Source organism: Furipterus horrens, unplaced genomic scaffold (genome assembly GCF_987537825.1).
Source record: "Furipterus horrens unplaced genomic scaffold, mFurHor1.1.pri manual_scaffold_16, whole genome shotgun sequence".
In the NCBI taxonomy this organism is placed as follows: Eukaryota; Metazoa; Chordata; class Mammalia; order Chiroptera; family Furipteridae; genus Furipterus; species Furipterus horrens.
In genome coordinates, this window is record NW_028327186.1 from 13,383,120 (window position 1) to 13,400,024 (window position 16,905).

Consider the following 16,905-nt stretch of genomic DNA (forward strand, 5'->3'; position numbering starts at 1 on the left):
TCAAGCATATCTGTCAAGTCTGTGAGCATCGTTATCACCAGTGTTTTGAACTCTTTGTCTGTTAGGTTTGCTACCTCCTCATCTGTTAGGTTGGCTATTTCCTCGTTGCTTAGTTCTCCCACTGGAACCTTGATCCATTCCCTATTTTGGGCCATACTTTTCTGTCTCCTCATCTTGACAGGCTCCTATGTTTGTTTGCCTCTGTGTCTTAGGTAGAGCTGTCGCACCTGTTACGTTGTAAGGGGTGGAGCCTTAGGGATTCGTCAGTACAGGGCAACCCGCATGTTGTGGTGCTGTATGTTGGGGAGGAATCAGAGAGGGAACAGTGCTGCTTGCTCAGCACTTGCCCCTTTTCCAGGCACTTCTCCCACTTCCTTAAGGGACTGGCGCCTTTCTGGCTGTTGCCCTGGCCGTGGTTCCCAGAGTGGGTGGGTCTGCGGATGCTCTAGAACCATGGGGGCCTCTAAACAAATGTACTTTGCTGAGAGACCGGCACTTTCTTCCGCTGCTCCAGCCCCTACTGCTTTTCACAGTCAGAAACAATGAGGCTTTATTTTCCCAGGCACTGGAACTGTGAGCTGTGTGGTCTGTTCTGGGGCTGAGCCCACTCCCCAGGTGTCCCTCCCAGCTTTTGTAATGTGTGACTGCACTTTCTGCTGGCTGGCCACAGCCACTGCCTTGCTGCTGCTCACTCCACGTCCTCTATGCCCTGGCTCCACCCCTGCTGCCTGTCTGGATGAGTATTACTTTATATCTTTGTTGTACTTCCATGCCGTTTGATTTTTCTGGTAGTCCTGGTTGTTTTTGGTTTTGAGATAGATGTAATTCTATGGTTGTGTAAGGAGGTGAAGCATGTACCTACACCTCCGTCTTGGCCAGAAGTGGTTTTTTGGGGTCTTCCAACATCTGTGGTGGTTTACTAGATACAGTTAAAAGTTTCAGCAGGAACTCCTGAGCAGTAAATCTCCTTGGTTGCTTCTATAAGAATGAAAAGCTAAAGCAGTGTGGGAACTGTTAAGGTTGATAAGAGAAGGTCCAAAATGTGTTCACTGGACTTGACTATAACATGGATTGTTGGTGATTTTGAAGAGGTTGGTTTCAGTTTTGCAGTGGGTGTGAAAGTCAGTCTGCTGTGAGCAAAGGAGGAAAAAAGAGGTGAAGCAGTGGAGTTGGTGCATGTTGACATTATTTTCAAGAAGTTTGGCTCTGAAAGAATAGAGAGAGGATACCCCCTGTAAGCCTAGCCCTCTAGAAGTGAACTACAGGCAGACCTCAGAGACACTGTTCCGTGCCATAGCTCTGCAGTAAAGCCAGTTGCTGGGGGAGGGTCTTGCCTTCGATATATAAAAACACACAATATCTGTGATGTGCAATAAAGCGAGGTAGGTGTGTGTTTCATAAAGGTCAGTCGCCTTCAGTAAGGGTATGTGGCTGGCATGTGTTTTACTTTTTGGAACTCAGTCCAGTCAGTAGTCTAGGTAAGTTCTCTAAAAGCATGATGGGGCAACTGTTGTAGAGGTTTGAGAGGTCTGTGCACTCTTCTTGGTAGGTACACGTAAGTGCTTAGACAGCTTCCGTTGTGATTGGGCCTGGATTTCTGAGTTGTCCATCAGAAGGGGGAGCAGGTCCTTTCTGATGGCTTCAGTTTTCATGGTGAAGCAGGCGGATGAGGATATTAGAACAGTGGCTCTGGAGAGGAAGTGGGGCTGCCAGCAAGTCTGTCCCAGCATATTGCCAGGTAGTTTCGAGGGCCCAGATAAGGTGGAGGACCAAGAATTTATAGCGACACAGTCTGCATTAATTAATTTTGATTTAAGTAGCAATGTTTTGAAGACGTTGTGATTCCTTTCTGGGTAGTTACCTTACTAAGTGTTTCAATAGTTATCTTTAAATATTTAAGACTTCGGCTGTTCCCATGAAAAAGAGGACCTGAGTGATATGTAAGATAAAATAACAAAGTGACTTTTGTTTGAAAACCTTTTCAGTAATGGACCTGTACTTTTTGAATCTTTAGTGGTATTCTATACCACTCTTCTACTTAAAGTAGGATTTTAGGGTTATTGCACCTCTCTGAGCTGGAAAAGAGGCCTTTGGTATCTTTGTTGCTTTTTCATCAGTGCTATTTTTTTTTTAAAGCTGGAGAATATTTGCTAAGTGTAATCTTATAGGAATGACCCATATCGTCCTCGTCGGCAGCCGTCCGTCTCGAGAGACGATGGTGTAGCTTCTTAAGAGTCTATCTGCACCGCCGAGAATGGCTGTGCAGTCCGACTCGGGAGTGACATGGTATCTGTCTCCTCCCGTGTTGAATTGACATCATGCGATGACGCTGGAGTGTCCTCTCCAGTGAAGCTGAAGCTACAGAGCCTGGGCAGGGTGATATGGAGGGTCTGCTGTTGCCCATGCAGCAGACCCCCCCTCTCTTCGCAGCTGAAGGGTCCAAGGGAAAGACGGAGTCGATACAGCTTGGGTTCAGGTGCGCCGCAGGAGTTGCCGGTGTTGACTACAACGTCAAACCGCCTTAGGGACTCCGGCTCCGGATTTTCTGTCGGGGTTTACTCCCTTAGCCTTTCCCCTGAAGAGGTATGCCGCAAGGCAGCGGAGGTTTTTTGGAGTCAGAGTTTTCCTTCTCTGATGTACCCTGACTGGAAGATCGAACCAGCGACACTTAGCTCGCAGGCCGACGCTCAATCCACTGAGCTAAACCAGCCAGGGCTCAATGACCCATATATAACACAGCTAAAAATGATGGTGCTTTGATGTGAGTGGTAATTAAAAACCCAAATTTTGGGATCCAGCAACCTGGACTTTTAACCTGGCTCTGCTTCCTAGCTATGTAGCCACTAAACCTCAGTTTCCTCATTTAAAGTCAGGGTACCTACATCATAGAGTTTTTATAAGTTTTAAATAAGATTTTATATATATACACACATGCATACTCATACACACACACAATTTACATACATACATACATACATTCCCCCTGGAAGTTCTATTGGATGGACAAAAAGTATGTTTTTCTTTTTCCGTAAAAGACAGTGTTTTTCATTTTCACCAATGACTTTACTGATCTGGATATTTCAAGTATGTCGGCTCTCCCACATTGGCTTCTAGTGGGCAGAGGCCAGGGGCGCTGCTAAACATCTTCCAGTGCATAAGGCAGCCCCACAGCAAAGAATTATTTGGCCAATGTGTCAGTGGTGCCAGGAGACTTCGCAAACCACTTTTGATACGTGTGGTCAGTCTCAGCACCTTCTCCATACGCCGCACAAATCTTTTTTTTTTTTTTTTTTTTTTGGCATTTCAGTTGCCTTTTCTTGGAACAATAAGGGATAATGTGCTAAAAATGTTGTGTATCTTCTCCCATCTTAAATATTAAATGGCTGCCCTGTAATTCACCAATTTTAATAAGTCTTTTAAATGCACGCTGATATGACAGCTGCCCCAACGCAGTCTAACAAAATTGTTTCAAATGAAGTTAAAGACAACTAAACACTGCTAGAGCCATTGAACAGAAAGAAACTAAACAAACTTTTTAGCCAACCCAATTAAAAGCTTGAGGATTCCTTAGGAAAACTACCTAAATAATCTGTTGATACAACTAAATTTATAGCAAATATGGGCCTTATGCCACAAGATCTTGGATTTATTTATCAAATGTTGATGGAAATCTCATAATTTTTATGTTAAATGATGTGTGAAACTTAAAAAATTAGATGTCTGATCTATATTGGCAATAGTTTATTATTGGCAGTTCTTGTGAAATGTGATTAAATAATAAAATATGCCATTGGGTCTTAATTACAGTTCTTTGCAAGATATTGTGCTCTTCTGACTAAAAAGAAAAGTACCATATTATTGTACAGATATTTATGAGGAAAAAAATCACTGTATTGGACTCTGGGGATAAAAAAATGAACAGGCGTGGTATTTGCCTTCTGTAAGAACTTTATCACAGGAATCGTTATTCTTGTGATTTGCTGTTACTTCTCTGGAGAACAAGGTTGTCAGCATTAAAAGCATACCTACCTCTTGATCTGTAACTTCTCCTTCTAGGAATTTGATAAAAGAAAAGAATCTTAATGTGTATAAAGATTTCTAGCCCTAACCCTAACCATCTCCTTCCTGTAAGAAGGCAATTTTTTCTTGTAGAAGAGAAGAAGTTATGCAAACAGGTACTTGAATCGGCAACAACAAAAGTTTTATTGACCCCCCCCTTCCTTGAACCCTTTGAGTAAACGGAAGGGAGGAAAAAACACATGAAATGTGGTCCACTGGCGCGTCCTCCTGTGCTGCCTGTTTCTCTGCGCGCCCTCTGGTTGGTGTGGCTCTGGAAGCATTTCTGCCTCTGGAGGCTTGCCCTGGAGTCTGACCCGTAGCCCTGGGATTGTGTTCATCAAGAATAAAGGGGGCTTAGAGGGCTGAGGAGAAGGTTGGGGGGATCTAGGTGGGGGCAGTTAGAGTACGGAGCTAGGGGATGAGCTACAGTGGGTAGCATGGGAGGGCCGGGGAGGGGGTGAGCTAGAGGGGTGAGTAGGAGAGGTGGGAAGCTATGAGGAGGAGGTCCTAACTTGTTGAGGGTTGAGCACAGTCTGGCTTAGTCTTCTGTGGGAGGAGAACAGCTAATCTGGCCAGGTTCCAGGCAGAAGGGTCTTTCTAGAGTAAAAGGAACTCCCATCTGTTTAGGATGAAGGCAGAGATTTAGCTATAAGGATGGTCTTTGTGTTGTTTATAATAATAATAAATTATTAATAACCCAGGTGCTACAGAGACTGGCAAAATTGGTGTGCTCATGCTGAGCTCATGAATAGGTGAAGAATATTAAAATATAGCAATTGATATTTACAATATAGGAAATGAAAAAAAATGTGTTTTGTAAATGAGGTTGTTAAACGCTCTTCCAGATCCGTGTCGGCCTTCCCTTCATTCATACCCTCCTTGTAAATTTCCAGCTCTGGGTACGTTTTTTATTGTGCTTTTCCCTGCAGCTGGGCATCGGAAGGTGGCTGTGGAATGGAGCTGCACTGCCATGGCGTTCGAGCGTCTCAGGGCCTCCTCTCGTGGCTGTGTCCCGCAGGGGCGGTCCCAACATTCGCTTCTGTCCTCACGCCGGCGGTGCCCATCTGCGTGTTTTCACACGACGGGGAACATTTACACTTCCTTCCTTTCTCTTGATTCTCTACTTCATGACCTGTATCCTCTAACTCTTTGGATATCTTTGTTAATTGAAAAACTATTCTATCTCATAATTTTATGTTGACAAGTCTTATTTCCCTTGAAATTTTTGAGTGTAGGGACCATTCTTATTCATCTTTGTGTCCTGATGTTTGAAGTCATTCTAGATGACCATGGACTGTTGGTGGTCTCTCGATAGCCCACAGTACATATGGGTAGGTACTGGTTGGTGCTGACAAGCTTGTCCACAAGTTGCTTTTTTTGAATTCAGAAGCATATTTGAACAGTTGGAACCCCCGCAAAATTGCTCTGTGTTTTAAAGACAGATTTACATGATTGGTTATTTTGATATCGAATGCATTTTTCCTGAAGCAATAGAAATCAACTTGAGTAATTGATTTCAGAGCCATTATTTCTGGATATACTGTGCTCTTTAGCAGCATTGCTGCAGGTGAATGTGTAGTTCGATTCCTATTTTGATATTAACATGTTCTGCTTAAGGATTTTAAATTTATATGTATATTGAGTTTCTCATTGAACATAGGTTAGTGGGAAATTGTTTTGAAATAATTAAAATTTTTTTCTAACAGTAGAACACTAATGTGCATTTTTGTTTTTATTAGGTAGGAATATTAGTAATAGAGTGACAGACACAACAGCCCAACTTTGGCTATTGAGCAAGTGTTTTATAAATACAGTTATAGAACCAAGTTGTGTACAGTTTTCTTTAAAGCACACATTTTTAGCAATCAGTAAAGACAAGTATGTGTATTACAGCATTCTTTTCCATGTCGTCCCTCTCTTTAGGCCTGTTTGCTACGGTTTCAGAGTACCCTGGTGATAGCTGAGCATGCGCATGATGCCCTAGCACCCATTACATTAAATGCCATCACCGCAGCCAAGCGTCTTGGAGGTGAAGTGTCCTGTTTAATAGCTGGAGCCAAATGTGACAAGGTGAGAAATTTCTAAGGTCAATCATAGCAAATACAACCTCCATCAAGAGACAGGGAAAGATGGCAGCAGAGAATTATGGTGAGGACTGTAACCCAAACTGGGCTCTAATCCTCATTAAAGGGCCAATGTCACGAACGTTACTATGTGTGAGGAAACTGATTTTGCTCACTGAGCTTTTTATCTTTTGAAATGAGGTAGAACACTTGATTTAGTTCCACTGGCACCATCATGTACCATCAGGTACCAAGTAGAGTGATAATATTTGAGTCCCCTTAAAGGTTAATAGCTGATTCCTTTTTTGTATTGATGAATATACTTGCTAATTGCTTTTAATTCCTGAAAGTGGTAAATCTGGACAAACTATCATGGGTGTTACTTTTTAATTGGTATAGAAGGCAGTAGTGCTGTGCTTTCCTGGTGATGGTCGGTATGAAAAGTTGTTCTTTGTTTTTGTTGTTGTCGGAGTCAGACAGTGACAGCTGTGTGAAGTCACCCCCTGGTTTGCGGGGTCTGTGTTCCTGCAGTGGGGCTGAAATCGTGCTTCTGTTGAGCTTCTGCAGGTTGAGCTTCCAGTTCCCATCCACACCGCACAGGAGCTGCTGCATGTGTGGCTGGGGGCTTGGCCCACCAGGAAGAACTCCAAAGATGTTTCTTTTCTTTTTACAGAAGTTTAGTTTTTATTAAATGCCATTTTTTCATTGATGCAGACCATGTGACATAATGAGGTTCAGAATGCTAGTGTCATATCTAATTTCACACATGACATTGCTATCTTAAAAGAATGTATTCTAGCAGGTTTTTGGTTAAATTACGTGGGTTTCTTTTCCTGAAGTCTGCTAGCAGCTCCTGAATCTTATGTCGTTGATACCAATCCCAGTATATGATGATAGGGCTGTGGTATCTTTTTTGACTGCCTGGCTTTCAGATATACAAATTCTGGGTTTGTTTATTTGCTGTGATTTCAGTGAATTATTCTAACATTACTTTAAAAATATTTGAAATGCTATTTTTATCTACACTATTTTGAGAACAGTCAAAGCAGAAATCATCTGTTGAGTTACAATTTTATTATTATCTCACGTTCTAGTCTTAAACAGTCAGTGCCTGGAGAGGGAGACTGTTAATAGCTTAGGCAGATTCAATTCTGTGCTGCTTTGTGTAGCTATTTATCATAAGCAGCAGGTGATTTTTCTGTGTTGTGCCAGAGCTTTTGCTGATAACAAAAAGATGGTTTTGCTAGAACAAAGTAGTCTGCCATGAATGCTTGGTTCAGCGGAGGTATTTGTGCATGGCATCCTTTCCTCAGTGAAGAGTGTTGCAACCTACGCCCCTGAGCGGCGAGGTGTGGTTTCTCATGCCTGCTCATCAATGAGTCAGCACAGAGGTCAGCAGGAAGACAGACAGGGGGCTGGAACACGATTGCCATGTTCTGCTAGAGCAAAGGCTGGCCCTGCTGTCATTAAAGAGACTGGAAGGGGAATTCTTAATTGCCCCTATATGCAGGTTATCTGAATGGTCAAACGGCTTTCCCAGAACCCCAGGAAAAATGAGTAACTAAAATCTATAAATTCATGAGAGATAAGTACCTAGAGATGTGCAGGAACTCAGTGGTTGACAATGAATGGACTGATATAAAATTTCAGTCTTGCCCCAGATTCACTAATTTTAGATTTTATTTATTTTTATTTTTAGAAAGAGGGGAAGGTTAGGAGAGAGGGAGAGAAACATCGATATGTGAGAGAAACGTTGATCTGTTGCCTCTTACACACCCCCAACTGGAGACTGGGCCCCCAACCCAGGCACGGTCCCTGACCGGGAATTGAACCGGCAACCTTTAGCTTTGCGGGATGACACCCAGCCAACCAAGTCACACCAGCCAGGTCCAGATTCACTAATTTTAATAGCAGCAGAGAGTATTATTGCCAAATAAAGTGTCGTGGCCTATAAACCAGTGTGGCTGGGTCCTCCTGTTCTTTACCCCTGAGAAACCCTACATGTGAAGTGTGTTGGCTGTGCTGCTATGGCGAGAGACGATGAGAACCCTGGCCGTTGCCTCGTTTTCACTGTTTCTGAAATGACGCACCTGCACTTGCAAAGAGTCCAGTCGGTAACTAAATTTGAACAGAGACCTTTGTTGATTTGGGTTTATGATTTAGTACTTTTTTTTTGGTTAAGGTCAATTGGTAGTGAGATCAATTGACATAAAATTTCCTTTGTTAGCTTTTTTTTTTATTCCTAAGTAGCTCTTTTTTGATGAGAACAAAATTTTTACAGTTGGCCATTACGGTTTTACGCTCTGTTGATATTTGTAAGGGTGGCTCTGTTTGCATCTTTCTGTTTCGTGGATAATGAAACACTTTGTAACTCATAGGTGGCTCAGGATCTCTGCAAAGTAGCAGGTGTAGCGAAAGTTCTGGTGGCTGAGCACGGTGCATACAAGGGCCTTCTTCCAGGTAAGTTTTTCCAGTAGAAAAATGTAACGTCTAAATGATTCTTGAATATATGAATATAAAAATGCTATGAAAGGTATTTATCAGATGTGTTTGAATCTCAGAGGAATTGACACCGTTGGTTTTGGCAACTCAGAAGCAGTTCAATTACACACACATCTGCGCAGGAGCATCTGCCTTCGGAAAGGTGAGGGGATGCGGGTGTGGGCTCTGATGTCACCACGCGGAAGCCTTAGACGTCCTTGTGCCAAAACTGTACGGCAGACTTTATTTAGAGAGCTAATCCTGCCTTTCTGAGTTAATGTGGTAGTTTTGCTAAAATTTTTTTTCAAGATTTTATTATAATTTCTGTTAAAACGTCTCGAGGTTTTCAGGTTTTGTCAGAGACAACTGTTCTTTTAAGATTTTGTCATAGTTTATTAGAATGCCACTTCCAGATTTTAAAACTTCATCATGGAGACTACTTTAAAAGATTATTTTCTTTACAAATACGTTCAACTGTCTCTGTGTCTTTGACTGTCATTTGAATTAGTAACCCATCTTAAAAGATGGTTTATTTAGGTGACTGATGGATATTTAGAAAGGCCAAATTCTATCAATATCTACTTGGAAAATTTGGGAAGGGCTGTGTGGTGGTGGAGGACTGTCTTACAGTAAAAACTGTAATCTGATTATGTGCATGGTGATATGTCTGAAAAAGAATGGTGTGCACGAAATTTTTCTTTAAAAAAGGGCAAGGGAGGGGGAGCCAAAGAGAAGGAATTTTGTCAGCGGGTCTTATTCTCTGGGGCCATGGGTGTTATCCTAGCTTTCTTTTCTCTTAGCCCCTTGTCAGTAAGCTGCAGTTTTTAGTTTTTAGTTTTACTTTTTTTTTTTTTTTTAAACCCACTTGTTTAGTTATTTTTGTTTTGTTTATTTATTTATTTATTTATTGAGAGAGGGGAAAGGAGAAAGAGAGGGAAAGAAACATCACTGTGTGGTTGCCTCTCACTCATGCCCCCAACTGGGGACCCGACGTGCAACCGAGTCATGTGCCCTGACTGGGAATCGAACCTGTGACACTGGGCTCACAGGCCAATGCTCGATCCACTGTAGTTTTACTTTTTAAGACTATAAGTTGTATACGAACACGTTCTTACTATAAAGGATACATACAGTATCAAATCTCCCTCTTCACAAGTTACAAGTGTCAACAATTTACATTCTTCAGGCCCCTTTCTATGGATTTTCAAATAATAATGTACAATTTTCAAATTATAATACATGTGTTGTTTTTTTTTTTTACTTCTAAAATTGGATAATATAGTATGAATTGTAATGTTTTTGTCTGGTTTTGGTATCAGAGTAATGCTGGCTTGGTAGAACAAGTTTGGAAGCTTTCAATCCTCTTTTTTTTGGAATTGTTTAAGAAGGGTAGGTATTGAAACTTATTTAAATCTTTCGTGGAATTCACCAGTGAAGCTGTCTAGTCCTGGGCTTTTATTCGTTGGGAATTTTTAAAATTACTGCTTCAATTTCATTGCTAGTAATAAGTCTGTTTGGATTTTCTGTTTCTTAATGGTTCAGTCTTGGAAGGTTGTAGCTTCCAGAAATTTATCCATTTCTTCTAGATTTTCAAATTATTTGCATATAATTGTAGCATTCTTTAGTGTTTCTTTGTATTTCTGTGCCATCTGTTGTCACCTCTTTCTTTTAAGATTGGATTTATTGGGCTCGCTCTCCTTTTTTCTTGATGAATTTGGTTAAAGGCAGGTCAGTTTTACCTTTTCAAAGAACCAGCTCTTGGTTTCATTGATATTCTCTTTTGTTTTTATGTCTTGATTTAATTATTTCTGCTGTGATCTTTATTATTCTTTCTCCTCACTTTATGCTTTGTTCTTCCTCTTCTGGTTCCTTCAGGTGTGATGTTAGATTGTTTGGGATTTTCCTTGTGTCTTGAGGTAGGCCTGTATGCGATGACTTCCCTCTTAGAACTACTTTTTCTGCATCACATAAATGTAAGCCCTTTATTTTCTGTGAGATTTCAGTGTTTTCTCGTTGTGGTTTTATAAATCACAGTACTTTTCAGTAGCTCTTCTACCCTGGCTGAAAGGGGAGTACTTACAATGTAAGTACCAAACTGAACATTAGAAAACCTTTCCTGTTGGAAATATGATGACAGCAGGAAAATTGATTCAAGCTGCCAGCACTTGTTAGCATCAGTGTATGTGGAACTACTTCCTAGATATGGATCAGGAACACAAGAGAAATAGAGGATATAAAACCTTTGCCCTTCAGGTGCTTAAAAATTTAGTTGAGAGTCAGTAGTATGTACATTACAGATTATTTTAAAACAATACAAGTTATTGCCATTTAAATAGTATAATTGTCCATGCATGTGGAAGGATGTAGAATTAAGGAGTAATTAGAAGATACTCCTGGGAAAAGTCTGAGAGGCAGAGAGGGTTTGGGGATAGAACTCGAATACTGTTGTAATGGAAGTTTGCCCAGGAGAGGTGGTATCATCTACCAGGTTCAGGAGGTGCCGTGGTGCGCTTTGTGGAGAAGGCAGTGCAGAATTCAGCTTTGCTGTGTGTGTGATAAAGGCAGCTGCACTTTGCATTTAGATGATGCTATCATTAAGAGAATCTTTGAGTCTAGGAAGGATGGCTATATAGTTTTCACTAACTGATCCTCTCTGTGTGAGAGCCCTAGGGTCTTAGAATTTTAGACGAGAGCCATAGGGTTCCCGGCCTCCCACTGTGAGGTGAGGTCACTGAGACCTGGGGCGTGTGGCTTTCCCAGTGGTCCCTGCTAGTGAGGGCAGAGTCATCACCTGGAAACACACATTAATTTTGGTTGCTCTTCTTTTACATACTGTACAGGCTGTGCTTCAGCTTTCTCATTTTATTTTTATGGTTACATAAGATTCCATTTTATGAATGATTTATAATCCTATCCCCTGTTGATTGACATTTAGGTTAGTTTTTTTTGTTTAATGCAACATCGGTTTTTTTAAAAGGTGAAAATGTCTGCTTTGAACTCTTTTCTTTTTACTCATCAAATAAACATATACAAGTATTTGAGAATTTTCCTATTTTCTTGCATATTTTCCTGTCTTAATTTGTATAACTGTCACACTTTATAAGTGATGTTGATTAAAGCAAGTATCATCTCATAATTCAACATACTGAGTTAAGGTGGTTTATTAGTGTAAAACTCATAAACTCTTAGTGTAGTGAGAGTAATGATAGATTCTTATTTAATCTCAAAGACGATCCAGAAAGTTGTGTTTGAAGTTGTAGTGTCTAAAGATGTATGCGAAATATAAAAATATTTGAATTAAAATTTCTACAGGATTTGCATTTAAAGAATGTTACTGCTGGTAGTTGATAGCCACTGATCAGCATGTGTGTGTGTAATTTACTGCTTATTTTGCTTTTAGAACCTTCTGCCCAGAATAGCAGCCAAACTTGATGTTGCCCCAATTTCTGACATCATTGCCATCAAGTCACCTGACACATTTGTGAGAACTATTTATGCAGGTGAGTATGCCAGAAGGAATAATTAATTAAAATGTTATATTTTTGTAAATTTTAAAAGCAGAAATTAATCTTTAAGTTAGGATTAAAAAAACAAAAGTCATACCTTTGCTGCTACATCATGGTCGATGTTCTCCCTGATAGATCCACAGCCCAGTTTTCCCTGGTCATTCAGTTTATGGGGTGAGGTTTTTCCAGTGATCAATAAAAATTGGATTCAGCCCTGGCCAGTGTGGCTCCATGGATTGAGTGCCAGCCTGTGAACCAAAGGGGGTCGCAGGTTCGATTCCCACAGGCCTGGGTTGCAGGCCAGGTCCCCAGTTGGGGTGTGTGAGAGGCAACTACACAGTGATGTTTCTCTTCGTCTCTTTCTCCCTCCCTTCCCATCTCCCTAAAAATAAAAACGTAAATCTTAAAAACAAATAAATAAATAAGTATAAAAATTGCATCTGCTATTCACTCTATTTTGTAAGTGGCACCTGGAAAAGCAAAAGTTTCTTTTTTTTTTTAATAGCATTCTCAGTCTTTTTTGTTGCTTCTTTTCTATTTCCATCTGCATTAGAGATTCATTTCAGGGTCTCTCTAGTGAATTGACCTTTTGCTGAACACACTGGTCTCTGGTGGGACTGGAGAAGGCAGTGAATTCTTTCGGAGTGAAGCTGTGTGTTTCGAGATCAGTGGTGGCCCTCAGACCAGGTCTTTCATCTTCAGCAGTGTTGGAGGGGAGGTGTTTGGTCCCAGTGTAGGTCGTTCTTAGTGTGATTGCTGAGTCATAGAAATGTCTCAAAACCTTTAACAATCTTGGCCCTTCACACTTCTTCTTTATGCCCTGTGGTGTTTTCACTTCCTTTCCTCCCTCAGCGTTCACAGTGGCTCCATTCTTAAGTTGTTGCAGCTCACACTGTGGAGTGACTGACTGTGTTTTTGGAGAAGGAAGTTTTTCTTTACATTCTTTTTAGGAAGAGTGTAATATATTGGTGTAGCTTTGTAGTCCACTTTTTGCTTCTGGGCAGTTCAGCACTGCTCCTGTTTTTAAAGCCATCCAAGGTTAAACAAATCTGTACTGATATTTCTTTAGTGTTATGGTATTTTTTTCCCCTATACTTAGCAGAAGTAGAAGACACCAAGCACATGGTTATTTCTGTTTTGTCTTTGTGAAGTAAATTCTGAACCGAAGGAGTACTTATTTGTTGTCTTCCCTGGCGTGTGGATGTTTTTCAAAAGTAAACTGTGTATTTCAGGAAATGCTTTATGTACAGTGAAGTGTGATGAAAAAGTGAAGGTGTTTTCTGTCCGAGGAACATCTTTTGAAGCTGCAGCAACTAGCGGAGGTAGTGCCAATTCAGAAAAGGGTGAGTGTTCATTTGAAGTTTGTTTTTGTTTTTGTTTCTTGTTTTTCAGTTCATAGATTCGATGAGAGATGGTCTCTACTTCAATTTCTAATGCAGAGCACTTGAGAGCTCAATCTAAATGATATTCCTAATCTTATATACAAAAGTAAGAAATATTTATTACGTCTTTTTATGTATCATTTGTGGTACCAGGATAGCTGGTTTGGTAGATCAGAGGGGTGGGAGAAAGAGAGGGTCCCTTAGATAATGTGCTGTGTCGATATTAAGATTCTTTGCTCTCTCTCACTGTCTTCTGTTATGATAGTTGGGATATTTAGTATAATGGAAGATTGTCGTAGTAAATGTATAGAGAGTGTTGCATGTTAACGTATACAGTGTCTTTTTAAAACACATATATTTTTATTGTATTTTTTCCCATTATTTATTTCCCCTTACACCCTCTCCCACCTCCATCCCCCCACCCCCCCACAACATGCACAATATCTTAATTGAACTGCAGAGACAGACAGGGTTATTCCAGTTTTATAGGCAGATGCAATTAAAGGGCTTCTCAGAAGTCATACAGCTGAGGAGGTGAAGGCTGGACTCTAGTCTCTTTAAATCTTTTTTAAAAAATCAAAGAGAATGAAAGTGGGAGCACAAAAGACAGTAACTAACAAACTTAAATTTCATGGGTTTAATTCTTTCTGTGTTTCTCTAAAAATTAGTATTATTTTAGAACTTGGATTCATAGTCCTTGTTTCGTTATCTATATCATGCACATAGCATCACCTGCTTCCCCAGCGGGGCTGTCAGAATGGCTTGACCAGAAATTAACCAAAAGTGATCGACCAGAGCTAACTGGTGCCAAAGTGGTGGTGTCTGGTGGTAAGTGAGATCTGTAATGGATTGATTTAAAAGATGGTGTTAATTTAAAATACTTTGATTTTATTAATATTTATTTTATAGGAGCACAGATTTTGTTTTTCAAATGTAAAAAGTAGGTAAGTTACAAGTATTCCCATTTACCAATTAGGAAAATGAAGTCATTAGCTTAATACACAATTTGGGCTTCCTCTTGCAAAGCTGTATGCTTAGCACCAAGGGGAGCATGATATAAATCTCATCAACCTAACTTTGCCACTTGGTATATCTTCATTTTATTGATTAACTTCCATGTTATTTTGAAGAGTATGGTTGTCTTCTGAGTCACAGAAAAATTGGTGGGAGTCTTGGGCTATGTTGTGTGATTCCGAACCCTTCACATGATTTGAAGAACTTGTAGTGTTATGCACGTTGGTCTCTGTCAGTAATTGAAAGTTTCTTCACTTTTAATATCAGAGCTATTAATATTGCACAAGATTCCTTTTCGTATATCATGCTTCTTTTTAAGAAAAGAAACCAGCCCTGGCTGGTGTGGCTCAGTGACTGAAGGGTCGCCAGTTCGGTTTCCAGTCAGGGCACAGGCCTCGGTTGCGGTCCAGGTCCCCAGTTGCAGGTGTGTGAGAGGCAACCACACATGGATGTTTCTCTCCCTCTCTTCCTCCCTTCCTTTCCCTCTCTCCAAAATAAATAAAATATATATTTTTAAAAAGCAGAAAAAGAAAAATTCACCCCCAGTGTTTTAAAAAACCAAAAAAAGAGAAAGAAAAAAAAAATCATGAAATAATTTAATCCTGGACTTCCAGTCAAGATGGAGGTGTAGCTAAACGCACCTCCTCATGCAACTACAGCAAAAATTACAACTAGACTACAAAACAAAAACAGAATTGTCAGTAATTTGAGGTGTATGGAAGTCCGAGAACCAGGGCTTTAAAGAAGCCACATTCATCCAGATGGGTCGGAAACTGGAAGATACAGAGGGGCGCAACGCTGGTTCCACATCCACCTCAGGAGCGATGGATCCCAGCCCCAGACCAGAACACCCAGCTCAGGGTTCCAGCTCCAGGTAGATAAGTCCCCATAACTTCTGGCCATAAAAACCAGTGAGAGTTGAAGTGGTGGAAGAAACTGCAGGACTCTCAAGAGACTCCTCTTAAAGGGCTCGTGACAGACTTAGGAATCACACAGACCTACCCTCTCTGGGATTCAATACCAAGGCAACAGCTGGAAGGGCACCAGTGGCATAAGGGGAGAAACTGAAGTGACTGACCACAAAATGAGTGTCAAGAGGCAGCTACCTCCTGGGAAAAACCCCAGAGGCGAGAAAGCAGCACTGTCCCCTCTCTGAGCCGTCCCCGACCCAGAGCAACAGAGCAACAACTCGCATTTCTCTGTCCTGGCAATTACCTAGGGCCCTGTCCTGTACAACTTACAGGTGTGCTTTTCTATAGTAGGCCGCCCACTAAGACAGGGAGTCAAAGCAGTTCTACTTGATACACAGAAAGAAACACAGGGAGGCTGCCAAAGTGAGGGGAGAAAGAAATAAGGCCCAAACGAAGGGACAGAACTAAACTGAAGAAAAAGAAATAAACAAGATAGAGAAAAGCAACCTACCAGACGCAGAGTTCAAAACACTGGTTATCAGGATGCTCAAGGAACTCACTGGGCACTTCCACAGCATAAAAAAGACCCAGACAGAAATGAAGGTTACTCTTAGGCATAAGATCTCGGTTCCTGGAATTCGGGTCTAATTTTTGCAAGCCCCAATAAATCTGCTGCCCCCACAGTAACTGCTGACACGAATGATTGCCTGTGTCCTTCAAGTATATCTTAGTCTGCTGCCAAGAATTTAGTAACTTCTCTGTTCTCAGAACCAACTCCCCCAGAGCCATCTGCAGAAAGTCCCTTCAACTCCCTCTCCCCTTACCCCCTAAGATCCCTGCCTTGTTGTTGTTGGGAGCTGACCCCTTCTCAGTCTCAGCCTGCCTGCCTGCAGCTGGCCAGATAAGTCTTTTACACTCATGGTCTGTTCTGTCGTTTCTCCCTCTTCCTCTGCCGAATCTCACAGTTACATTAAATGAAATAAATAAAAATCTACAGGGAACCAACAGTAGAGTGGTTGAAGCTGAGAATCCAACGATTTGAAACACAAATAAGAAAAAAGCATTAAATCAGAAAAGCAAGAAGGAAAAATAATTTAAAAATAAGAGGATAGGCTTAAGGAGGCTCTGGGACACCTCTTAAGTGTACCAACATCCGAACCATAGGGGTACCAGAAGGAGAAGAGGAAGAGCAAGAAGTGGAAAACTTATTTGAAAAAATAATGAAGAAAACTTCCCTAATCTGGGGAAGGAAATAGATGTACAAGTCCAGGATGCACAGAGAGTCCCAAACAGGATGGACACGAACAGGACCCCATCAAGATGCATCATCATTAAAGTGCCAAAGGTGGAAGATAAAGAGAGAATCTTAAGAGCAGCAAGAGGAAAGCAGAGAGTTTCCTACAAAGAGGTGCCTACAAGACTATCAGCTGATTTCTCAAAAGAAACTGCAGTCAAGACAGAACTTGCAAGAAGTGTTCAAGGTGATGAA

General features: G+C 41.1%; 1 protein-coding gene across 1 annotated transcript in view; it reads left to right on the top strand.

Moving 5' to 3' along the window:
- Positions 1-16,905, top strand: part of ETFA (electron transfer flavoprotein subunit alpha) — a 44,577-nt gene that overhangs the window by 4,939 nt on the left and 22,733 nt on the right. Inside the window, exons 2-7 of the mRNA XM_090263603.1 lie at positions 5,983-6,129; positions 8,501-8,582; positions 8,684-8,766; positions 12,004-12,103; positions 13,342-13,452; positions 14,218-14,319. Coding sequence (XP_090119729.1) covers positions 5,983-6,129; positions 8,501-8,582; positions 8,684-8,766; positions 12,004-12,103; positions 13,342-13,452; positions 14,218-14,319 — 625 coding nt within the window. The remainder of the gene's footprint in view (positions 1-5,982; positions 6,130-8,500; positions 8,583-8,683; positions 8,767-12,003; positions 12,104-13,341; positions 13,453-14,217; positions 14,320-16,905) is intronic.